This window comes from Chelmon rostratus, chromosome 12 (assembly GCF_017976325.1).
Source record: "Chelmon rostratus isolate fCheRos1 chromosome 12, fCheRos1.pri, whole genome shotgun sequence".
Classification (NCBI taxonomy): Eukaryota; Metazoa; Chordata; class Actinopteri; order Chaetodontiformes; family Chaetodontidae; genus Chelmon; species Chelmon rostratus.
Window position 1 is genome coordinate 26,683,201 of NC_055669.1, and position 12,570 is coordinate 26,695,770.

General features: G+C 44.5%; 1 protein-coding gene across 1 annotated transcript; it reads right to left on the reverse strand.

The window, feature by feature from the left end:
- Positions 1–936: 936 nt before the first annotated feature.
- Positions 937–12,484, reverse strand: nmnat2 (nicotinamide nucleotide adenylyltransferase 2). The gene is made up of 11 exons (XM_041949877.1): positions 12,400–12,484; positions 7,513–7,601; positions 5,073–5,140; positions 4,869–4,947; positions 4,293–4,419; positions 4,050–4,130; positions 3,780–3,824; positions 3,554–3,630; positions 2,303–2,404; positions 2,122–2,189; positions 937–1,039 (listed from the first exon to the last, which is right to left on the reverse strand). The coding sequence occupies exons 1-11, from the start codon at positions 12,482–12,484 to the stop codon at positions 937–939; spliced, it is 924 nt and encodes a 307-aa protein (XP_041805811.1).
- Between the last annotated feature and the right edge of the window lie 86 nt (positions 12,485–12,570).

Sequence of the window (12,570 nt, forward strand, 5' to 3'; positions counted from 1 at the left end):
GGACTCATATTGGGCCTAAAAACTGTATCTGCAATACAGGAACAATACTGCCGCTGTCCTTCCATCATGGAACGGTGAGGGTGATGACTGTTAGCCTTAGCCTCAGCATGCGTAATATGTGTGTAATAATGAAAATAATAATGAATAAATAATGAAAAGTCGGCTGGAGACAGAATTTTCAATCAGCACATGGAGCTAATGCTAACTAGCTAGCTAGAGGCAGGCAACAAGGTCTGCTAGCAACAGGTATCCCTTCAGCTGGCTAGAGGAGCGAGCGTTTCTGTCACACACACATCTGTTTCTGTGAACGATGCATTTCTAAAGCGAACATGACGCACCTCGCTGAACAAAATATCAGCAGTTTTACAAGTTTTACTCTGCTTTTATTTAAGTATTTTAGCTTTCAGTCTGAGTTGGTTTGGCTTCAGTTAAAAAGAATTATTTCCTGCCCCGACTCAGCAACAAACCTGTTCGCAGTTCTTGCACGAGGCCCCAGAACCCTGTGACCTTTTGGCTGAATGCCGCCATGAGTTTTCCCTTCGGTCTTTGGGACACGGAGCATGCCGGGCTGTGTGTCATGCACCCCCAAACATCAATAAAGACAGACAACAAAGAGAGTGAGAAACACTGCCGTCACCACTGCAGTGCAAACATACATCGACGACACCTCTGCAGCCCTTTGGGATTTCCCGCCTCACCTCCAACCCCCCAGCTCATCCTGAAAAGCCCCCACCCCATGGTAAAGTCACATGACACAGACAGGAGGGACTAATGCTGCTGTTGAAAAGCGACAGCTCAAAGAAGAGTATATGTTTGACACAGAAGACAGAGAAGGAAGTTGTAGTTTTTTGGGGGGGTTATATTTATATAGGTGATGGTGGTTGCAGGTAGACCCCCCCCCACTCTCCCTGTTCTCATGCGGGCAGGTTGTTGTCTCTATCCTGAGGCGTTGATGTACAGCTGACTCTGCAGGATGTAGTCGATGACGGGCTGACTCAGGTAGTCCACGACATGGCCGTCACCGTGCTGCAGGGCAAGTCTGACGGGGAGGGGGCAAACATTCATTTTACATTCTCTGTCCAATAACAAGCATGTATCTCCAAAACATCAAAAACTTATGAGCCATGAAATACAACAGCAATGCATTTTTCAGATAAGCTAATGCGTCCATAAAGAAACACGTAATCCTTCAGTTAATTCATCAAATGTGGAGCCAGATGGCGCTCACGTCTTTATCAACCCCCCCTGTTTTATGGCCCAGTCACTCCAGCATTGAAGACTGAAAACCTTCTGCATGAAATTAATTCATGTTTGAGAAACTTAAACAGTGAACAGTCACGTGACCTGCTCATGGGGTGAAGACAGTTAGCTTGAAGAACCATTGTGACTGAGTAGTGTTAGCATGACCTGGGGTGGCTCGCCTAGCGCCTGTTACCGAGAGCCAAACGTTTCAGATGGATATCGGTTTAAAGTCAGTTTGTTCAGTCCAGAGCTGGGTCCAGGACAGGTTAAACCACAGCACAAAGGCAGGAAGCAGGGGGAAACTGCTAGCCTAGCTCTCTCAAAAGAGAAAAATATCATGTTTCCCAGTTTTACATGTGCATATGTACACTTTATTGTTTCCCAGAGTCCCGTGTTTCCAGGGTTAGGGTTAAGGTTTTGAGCCAAACACAGTAGACGGGCTAGTGTGTGTCAACAGAATTTTGAACAAGGGAACATAAAACCCTGGGAACACAGATTTGCTTCCTGGGAGAACATGCACTGCTGTGATGCTGAACAGGTGCAGAGATGGACCTGTAGAAAGGACACAGTGTGGTTTTAGCAACCGTTAGCTTTGGAGCATCTGAATCCTGAACTCATAATGAGGTTTGTTGCTTGGAGCTCTGTTCACTCCACTGTGGACTGAACCGGCTGATTACAGGATGGACTGTAAGCTAAGCTAACAGATACAACTTGGAGTTGCTGGAAGGTGGATTTCTTTTCTTTTGAGGAAGCCAGCAGTCTTCACCTGCAGTCTTTATTCTAAGCTAGGCTAAACATCTGACCTTTCTCCGAATGACACTGACATCCATCTGAAAATATCTGACAATAACCACGTCAAAGCCAGAGTTATATGCCCACCTGCTCTTGGTAGAGCTGACGATGGACATCGGGTGACTCATCGCATCTTTCACCACGATGATGTTTTCCTGAAACCAAGAACAGAGATCAGAGGACACAGTGAAAGAGGACGTTTCTCCCAGAGTAAAGATCGATGTCAGGGTGTGTGAGCCACATGTGAACACCCATGTTTTGCTCTGACCTTGTACTTGCGGAGAATGGAGGAGTGATTCATAATCCTCTCTGTGTCGGCTCCATCACGCGGAACCACCACGATCCCAAAATCCCCCACGATCACCTCCATCTGAAACCACAGAAAGATGACCTTCAGTCGGTGGTGAAAGCGATGGCTTCAAGTCACCAGTCGCACCAGCAATCAGTCCATCTCATGGACTCTCCATTGACATGCTAATTATTGCTGCTGATCAGTTACCGTATTGTATTGTCAAACCGCTCTGACACAAACACGTTCCTCTGAATGAACCATTTTGGCTCTTCAACACCTCTTGGGGAGGGCGACAAAAACAATAATCAACACAACAACTCTGAACCCACTACACAATTACACCACACAGCATGGACACACGCACTTTATCACACACACATCCATATGCTGGACTCCATCACACACACATCTAAATGCTGGACTTTATCACACACACATCTAAATGCTGGACTTTATCACACACACATCTATATGCTGGACCCAAGTGTGGACAAACCGACTATTGCACACTGTTATTTTGCACAACTGCACTACTGTGCACATATTTAACTGCTTGAATGTTTATCCTGTATAGCCAGATGTTAAGACGTTTATCCTGGATAGCCTAGTTCTTTATTTTTACTTCACTATTTTTTCTTATGTTGTTATTTTGTATTTTGTATTGTATTTTTACCTCCTACTTGAAAAGGTTCATTACTTGAAAGTAGTTCTTGTTCTTATTTTGCATGCCCTTGTGTATCCACCTTTTGAGCTGCTGGAACTGCAAATTTCTCTTCGGAGATGAATAAAGTATCTATCTATCTTTAACTTAATGTACAGTTAGCAAACAAGCAACAAGTTAGCTTCCTTGCTGAGTTAGCTAACTGGTAGCTAGCCAGCTAGCATGGTGACCTATCTTGGCTGGTTGTGCAAGCATGCTTTTAAATAAATCATTCAAATTACAAAATATTGTAATAGGTCCTATAACTACATAGTCCAAATCTTGAATTCTGTTAGCATTGTTTTTTGCTAACAGCTAGCATTGATGTTAGCATGCTGGTTAGCTTGTTAGCAAAAAAAAAACTCTGCATGCTATGAGTGATAAGGCTTTCTTTGTGCAGACGTTTCCTTGGTCAGTGACATCAAAACGACTTCTTACGACGGGGTTCAGGGGAAAGAGCGAAGGGGTGGGGTTATGTGGCGATGGGTGGGGTTACATGTGGATGGGCGGGGCTACAGTGTGCTTACATCACTGTCCTTCCACAGGCCAGGGATGCAGAAGGAATCCAGGAGATCACTGCCACACAGGAGCAAGATGCGTAACTCTACAGACGACAAACAGGCAGGAAAGAGACACGTCCTCAGTAAACAGCAGGTTTACTGGATCCAACCAGACCAGAAGGAGTTCAGACACAGCAGGAAGGAAACACGACACGCAGTCTGTTCAGGTTCAGACTCTGAAGAGACCACTCACCGATCTCCTCGTATCTCATCGCAGTCCCCAGGTTAGCGTTTTCATCTGACACAGTGAAACAAAGCGTGAGTCAGTACATGGTCGGTGAGCTCGGTGAACGTGTGGCGTCTGAAGGCAGCCACCAGGATCATTTCTTTTTTTGAATTAATCTCACTGCAGAAAACGTTTTATTAATTAACATACAGCTGTCGGCAGACTGGCCTGTGGTTTACTGGCTGCTGACTGCTGTTACTTCCTCTGCTCTCTTCATCCTCGCCGGGGTCTACTTACCAACGAAGGTGAAGCGTTCGATGTGAGGGCGGACGCAGCAGATCTTCCCCAGACTCTCACTGACCTTTCCCCACAGTTTAACTGAGCAGAGTGAGGAAAGTTTAGAGAAACATGAGGCATAAAATGCCCAAACATCATCATCATCATCATCATCATCATTTGTCCTCTGAGTTTCATTCACAGGAAAAAATCACGAACTTCTCCGTGAACTTGAGAACTCGCTGAGAGATAAGTATGACTCACTGGCGGTGGGCTTGTGACTCATGTTGTTGTGGTTGTGGTAGATGGGCGGAGTCTGGTTCTGTGGCTGACCAATCACAGGAGTCGTTGATGGTGTGTTGACGTTGGACAGAATGCAGCCGGTGACTCTCTGAGGAAACAAAGCGTTTTTATCGACACCTGACTGTATATGATCTCAGTCACAGACGCAGATGAGGTTTCCATGGTAACTGCTGCACGTTGACATGGCTGATGCTGTCAGGTTCACATGATGTGCTGTGACACCGATTAAGGAATATTTAAGGAATATGACCCATACTTCATGGTTAAATGCACATCTTATGATTTCTGTGCCTTTGATCCAGCAGGTTGATCATTTTTCCCTCCATTAAGTACACTTTAAAAACTCTCAGATTATTAACTTCTAAAATCATGTTTTGTTTTTCAGTGCTGTTATTAGAAAATGTTTGAATCTCATTTTATCTGGAATCATCCAGGAAAAAAGTTTATTCACAACAATAACTCACATGACTTTTTCCAAACAACTTGACGGGCAGAAATAAATACTATAAATAATAATAAGAAGAAGTATCTCCTCACCTTCATCAGGTCACGGTGATGCTCCAGCACGCTGCAGGTGGTCTGCCAGGTGTCCTGGTAACACTCCCAGGGGTCCACCCTGCCCCAAACCACACAGAGAAAGAAAGGGATCCAACACAGGACGTGTCAGAGCCGAAGGACACACTCTCATAAAGACTGTGGTGACTGACTCACCTTCATAAAGAGATATAAAAGCTGTCTCACCTGATCCAATCAGAGGACTGGACAGCCAGCTGACACATGGTGAGACGATGCCGGCTGGGCACTAAACCCTGCGGACACACACAGTCACCGTCAGTCCTCAGGTATACAGCGTCACACAAACACTCACACCTGACCACATCCCAGCTCTCTTATTGGATTGTTCCTCGATTCTCACTTGACTTTCTCAGAAATCCATTAGTGATTGATCGCTTCATTTGTTTTCTGATCCACCATCAGTGACCACCCTCTCCACCCTGTCTGCCTGCGTGGCTGCAGGTGGGCGTAGCAGAGGGTGATCAGCTACACCTGGGCTCCGTGTGCCAGAGCTCTCTGGCTTCCACCTGGTTTGGTTTTGCTGTTTTTGTCTTTCTTTTAGTTCCTACTCTGTCCTGTGTCCTGCTTTTCTCTGTCCAGCCTGGAGCCACTTCCTGACACAGTCTAGTTAGAAATATGGATCTGTCTGATCTGTGAACCATAAACACCTTTCATTAATCAGTGGAATTATTTATCTTCTTGGTCAGATTTCTCTTTTTAATCGGCACCATGAATAATGTACTCAGGTAAAGGTGGTTGGCTTTCAGTATTGAACACATTGTAATTGTCATTTCCATTCAGCATAAAGCACAATGAAACATTCTAGTCAAAACCTGGATCATTAAACAATGAATTTACAAGAAGAAAATCAATAAATGTAGATCCAAATAATCAGTGGCTTCACACACACACACTATCTGCTGCAGCGTCTGCAGGGTGATGTTATGCATGTGTGCATGTCTGAACTTTTCAACGCCGTGTTCGAGGTAAAGCCGCCTGCTGTCATATCTGAATGACCTGAGTGACCTGTGCTCATCTCCACCTGCCTGAACATATTGACTGTGAAGTCGTGATCAGCATCTTTGCAAGGTGACTTCATGTGTTCATATAGTGACACACACACTGCCTACACTTCACACCAAAACATGTAATACTGCAAACAGTCACGCAGTGTGAGGACATATTATCATTGTTATGTCTGCAGGTAAAAGTCTGATTCATGTCAGAAAACATTTACCTCTTTGTTAAAAAGTTACGAGAAGCCTGAGGACATAAAAACATGGAGGTGGTAGTTAACCAACAGCCAATCACAGAGTCCTGAGTGAGTCAGCTGTTTGGATCAGGTCTGATAATATCTGACATATGTTGTTTTTTTTGTTGATGTTTTAGCTGCAGGTAAAGTACTGACGCTGGAAATCACATCAGCAAAGACTCCTGATGTGGGTGAAACTGGGTTTCTGTAGCATCAATTATTCATGTTGTGTGTTTCTATGGAGGCAGAGCAAAAGTAGGACAAGAGCTTCATTAATTCCAGCAGGAAGCAGAGTGGAAAACAACAGCAGCTGCACACAGGGTGCTGCTGTCTGAGGCTATCTGCTGCTATCTGCCGCTGTCTGAGGCTATCTGAAGCTATCTGCCGCTGTCTGAGGCTATCTGCTGCTATCTGCCGCTGTCTGAGGCTATCTGAAGCTATCTGAAGCTATCTGCTGCTGTCTGAGGCTATCTGAAGCTATCTGCTGCTATCTGCTGCAGTCTGAGGCTATCTGAAGCTATCTGCTGCTATCTGCTGCAGTCTGAGGCTATCTGCTGCTGTATGAGGCTATCTGCTGCTATCTGAAGCTATCTGCTGCTATCTGAGGCTATCTGCTGCAGTCTGAGGCTATCTGCTGCTGTATGAGGCTATCTGCTGCTATCTGAAGCTATCTGCTGCTATCTGAGGCTATCTGCTGCTGTCTGAGGCTATCTGCTGCTGTCTGAGGCTATCTTCTGCTGTCTGAGGCTATCTGCTGCTGTCTGTTAGTTCTTTAGTTATGGATGTCCTGTAATGTGTTCCGCAGATGAAACACACAGTGTTGTGATCCTGGCCTGAGCTGCATGTGGCCTTCTCTCTGTGATGTCTCTTTCTGTTTGTCTCTGTTCTTGTTGCGTGTCTGTGGGCGTGGCCATCCTCCTGCACACCTGCATCTCATCTACTCCTCCTCCTGACTGGATCAGCCAGCACACCTGCTCCTCATCATGTCTTCAGTCTTTGAACCCCGGTTCTCATCGTCACATTGTTCAGTCCAGTTGTACACTGTGACTGCCGAGGCCTGTTGACCAACCACGTATCTCCTGTGCTCCAGGTCCAAACTTATCCCGCCCACCTGCCTGCTGCCCAGTATCTCCCAGCCTGTCTCCACCTGCGCTGATGCTCTCATTCATCTCTCAGTCCTCAGCCTGCAGAACTTCTTACGATAAATCCTGATGAACCCACCCAACCTGAGTTCTGCCGCTGGGTCCACATGTCACTGCCTATAACACACTGTCTGCAGCCTGAGCAAATGTTTACTCTGATTACTTTCTGATTCAATGAACACACATTTAGAAACGATTAAAGGGGACTTCATGGTTCACCATCATGACTTACAGGTTTTCCGTAGGAGTCGTGCACCGGTGAGATGATTCCTCCGATCACGATGAAACGACCCGTTTTATGCAGATATTCTCTGGCTTTCTCTGCAAACACACACACACACACACACACACACACACACACACACACACACACACACACACACACACAGTTCAGGGATGAAAATGTTGTGAGTTCCACCAGAAAAGACATTTTTTCCTCTAAACTTCTCACATGGTTTCATTTCAGTTTCAGCTGCTTCAAGCCCAAAGAACTTTCAAAATAAATCTGTTTTATCTTCTCTCCCACGAATCATCTGACGACCCCTCAGACTGCTCTGGTGACCTTTTGTTATATACCTAACTGAATATGACGTAGCAGAAAGCAGCTCCACCTGCAGCAGCTCCAACAGCAACATGCTGCTCTAACATTGATGCTTCAGTATGAACAATCTAATAATGTCAAATAGAATCAGAGATCAGACACCGTAGACATTTTACTGCACAGACAGTACTTTTACTGCATGAAGCTGATTACTATTACTACTGTACTTTAAGTCTTTAATAATTTTGTACCTGGTTTTAGATACAGGACTTTTACTTGTAATGGGGTATTTTACATTGTGGTATTGGTACTTCTGCCTCAGTAATGAATCTGAGTACTTGTACCTCCACTGCAGAAAGTGCACAAAGAAAGAAATTGAGCGACTGCAGCTTCTTTAATGTGACAAACCTTTTTCTGACAAACAACACTCATTCTTTTATCTTTGAACTGAATGAAGCAGCAGCAACATCTTCCACCGAGTGACTCCTTGACTCGTAGCTGCTGACTCTTATTTTGAAAGCTCCCAGCAAACAAGGAAAGCTATTGAACGGTCTGTTACCGTGGCGACAGTGATGCTAACAAGCTCTTTGAGCAGGAAGGTGATTAATGGGGACTTTTTCTTTGACTTGTTGGGAAAGTTTCAGTCTGAGTGTTGTTCTGTGGCAGCAGATGTCAGATCAGTGTTAATATTCTTTTGTCAACATAATTATTTGATTCAACAGGTCGATCAGCTCAGCTCTGAAACACTGAGACTGAGTCTTCTGCTTAGTTTGTTTTAATATCGTGTTATTTCCATATTCCAATTTTTCCATGGGAAATATTCTTTTTATACTCTTTTTGCATAAATGTGTGTGTATATATATATATATATATATATATATATATAGTTAATTTTCCCGTTTTGTATTCTGTATTTTTATTTCATTTCCTGTTACTATTGCTGCTGTCTGTAACACCCTAATTTCCCCGGCGTTGGATTAATAAAGTTACATCTTATCTTGTCTTATCCTAATAATTCAATTAATCTTGTCCTGTTTCAGCTGTGATGATGCTGAGGAGGAGGTTGGTGAGCTCGAGGTCGGATCCTCGTAGTTTGAAGTGTTTGTATCTGAGTGAACAGGAACTGTTTCCTGTTCCTGTGCTGATGACTCAGATTATTCACTCGATAACGTGGAGCCGGTCGGTGCTTCGCCCTCATTAAACCTCGTTAAACTGACGTCATCGCTCATTTCTGACAGAGATTTCAGAAGAAACAACTTGAAGCAACATTTCTGGTTTGCCAGAAGGGTGAGGAAGCTTTGAGAAATACCTTTGAGCTTTTCTACCAAACACTTTTTAATGTAGCACGAGGCCTAAAATAAAGCCTGAAACAGGCTTTTAATCCCGATTATGAATGCGGACAGACGTTTGATGTCAGTTTTCAGCACCTGATGATTTTCAGCACTCACACAGGTTTCAGTCATTGAACAAACATTCTGAGTTCAGTTTTGTGCAGCAACGAAACCAGTGATTGAAAGAGGAAACAGCTGCTGCGGCAATGAATGAACTGACAGTCTGCTCGGTGGAGCTTTGAGTCAGAAGGTTCCACTGACGTCATAACGACCCAATCACTTCAGCTCGTTGGAGCTTCGTCACTCCTGAAACATCAGAACCGCCTGTAAACACAATGTAGACGATGCTAACACGTTAGCAATCCACTGCAGATTAAACTAGCCAGGAGTATAAAAAGTGGTTCAAATGAGCTCAAGCTGAAACATCTACAGCAGTAAAATGCAGCATCCACATGAATGCAGCAGGAATATTAATCCACAATGCAGTTTGAATGTTTTGTTGTTTTGAATGCAGGACTTATTTAAAATATAATATGCGCAGCTTCAATTTCAGATTTCAGTGTTTATTTTGTGCTTTATGTCACTGATGAAATAAGAAAATGTTTTGTGGCCTTCTCGTTCATTTTCCTTCTCCATCTACACCTGCAGCTGTGGAGCAGAGCTTCATAAAGAAGAATGCGACATCGCCCAGAGGAGGCTACAGAGGAGGAGGAGCTGCTGGTGAAAATAGGTCATGGAGGGAACATGGCTGCTGTGCTGCTGCTGCATCAACCCAACATCCACATCTGAGTCTGAGGAGGAAAGTTTGACGTGAACGCGGCGCTCGTCCATGTGTTCAGCTCAGCTCAGCTCAGGTGTGGAAATCTGTCTGAATTCATTTTAATCCACCGTCACAGACCCTGTGATTGAAAACCTGCTGCAGGGAGCTCACACGCTTTGATTCTCTGTGCTCTGATAGGTCACAATGATACAGCTGGACAACACACAGTCGACACCAAACCATGAACCTTCCCGCCAGCTTCAACACCGCATCCATTTCCGCCTAAATCTGCTCTTTTGATCTTTTTATATTATATGATATTTTATCACACTTCCATGATGGAGTCTAGTGACGAATAATTAAGCATCTCACTGAATTTTACTGTGTAGGTGATGAAACCAGCTTCAGTTCTTCAGTCTTGGCTGGTCAAGACGTGAGCTGCTGTCACCACTAGTGGGCGCTGTGGGCGGTGGTGACCACTGACTCCAGTTAAATGTTAAATCATCTTAGTCAGAACATGTTGAATTATTCATCTTTCATCCGTTTTGTAGATTTTGTATTGCTTTCAGCAGTGACCGACACCAAATCAGTGAATGGAGCACGACCTGAGAGAGGTGAGCTTGGTGACGCAGGTGAACTGTGCCGGATTCATTCAGTATGGAAACATCCTCACCTGGTCAACTCTGACCCTGCCTTACTGTTTAAACATGGCTACTGGTGAATGTTCATTTCAGCAAACACTCGACTGCACGAGGTGTAATCACTGAGACGTCAATTATCTTCGCTGCTTCTGTGACGCACTGATCAAAACCATGTTGGCTCAAAGTCTGGCTGTGGTCCCACCCAGGACCGCTCAGTCCTCATGTAGCGCTGTACAGACTACAGAGTACTCATGTAACAGTGTAGTACAGACTACAGAGTACTCAAGTAATGATGTAGTACAGACCACAGAGTACTCCTGTAACGGTGTAGTACAGACCACAGAGTACTCCTGTAATGATGTAGTACAGACCACAGAGTACTCATGTAACGGTGTAGTACAGACCACAGAGTACTCCTGTAACGATGTAGTACAGACCACAGAGTACTCATGTAACGATGTAGTACAGACTTCAGAGTACTCATGTAACGATGTAGTACAGACCGCAGAGTACTCATGTAACGATGTAGTACAGACCACAGAGTACTCATGTAACGATGTAGTACAGACCACAGAGTACTCATGTAACGATGTAGTACAGACTTCAGAGTACTCCTGGGAGTGTTCAGGTGTTTCAGCTGTTTTGTCCACTCTCAGGTACCCTCTATCTGTATTTATTCTGATTCATAATATTTAAATCAGGTTTTGTAAGGAGTAAATACTCCTTAAAATGTTTAAAATATCTTTACATTGTTAATTAATAAAGGACTGTAGTTTTTTAGTTAAGGTGGAAATTGAAGGATTCGTCTCGCCTCGGGTACAGTTTTGGATAAATTAATCAATTATAATACTTCCTCCAGAAATTAAAGGCCTTTTAAAGGCAAAAGCCCTCAATGATTTTGCCTTTACTGAAATTAAGGCTCATTTAAGGTTATTATGTTATATTATATTATATTACATATTTTAAGCAGTTTTTGCCCACAAACAGCAGATCATCTGCTAAAACTACCTTAATGTCTACCGATATTTCTTTATTATCTTTTCATCCATTAGTTACCCCTTAACCTGGTGTGATTACATCATTGTTAAAGGGTAAATTAATTACATTTGTAGCTTAAAAATGAAAGGACTCCTGTTAATGATGAAAATCATTAAGTGCACTTTACTACTGATGCACTTTGTGATCAACACATCTGTAATAACTTCTGTCAGGATAAAAGAAGCAGCCTGAGAAATCTTCATTTTTCCCTCTGAATAATTCATCTGCTGCTGTTCTAAGCGCAGCTTCACCTGCTCTCATCAGGCCTGTCAGCTCCTCTTTAATGCGCAGGAAGCGCCGCTGAGCAAGGCACCACCTGCTGCTGGAGCCGCTGGAGCTGCTGGAGCTGCCTCCACCCTGATGCTGCTGTCTGTCTGTCTGTCTGTCTGTCTCGCATCATGTCTGTCTGATCGGACTGAGCCTGTGGACGATCCGTCAGGGACCTCTTGGTTTCTGGGCTGCGCCACACGCCGCGCCAGGCCTGCGGAGCTTTAACGCCCAACAGTTCCGTCTTTTCCGTCTTAAACCGCGTTCAGACTGCGATGAGCCGGGTTACTTTGTGTTTTTCCTGTGTGTTTTTTGTGTTTTTGTCTTGTAATGTATTTATTCTGCCGGATGCGGAGCCGTCGCCCTTTTCAGCACCTCCCTACCGGACAGCGACCAGACGCGACCCACCAAACCTCATTTGTATTTTCCTCATTTTCAGCTCGGGCGTGTAATGTTGTTATTTGCGAGGTTTCAGGAGATCTTTATCTTCTAATAACACACACCTGCCCCCTCCCCCCACCCTTCCAGCGCAGATGCTCACCGAACATATGGATGTGTCCCTTGGTGATGGGGTTGAAGCTGCCGCAGGACAGCAGGATGACGTGGGTTTTGGTGGTTTCTGTCATGGTTTCTGTCGATCCGGTCCGGTCCGGTCCCGGTCCTGTGTACCTCTGTGTTCCGGGGGGGTCGGTTGTTTGTAGCAGGCAGCCGC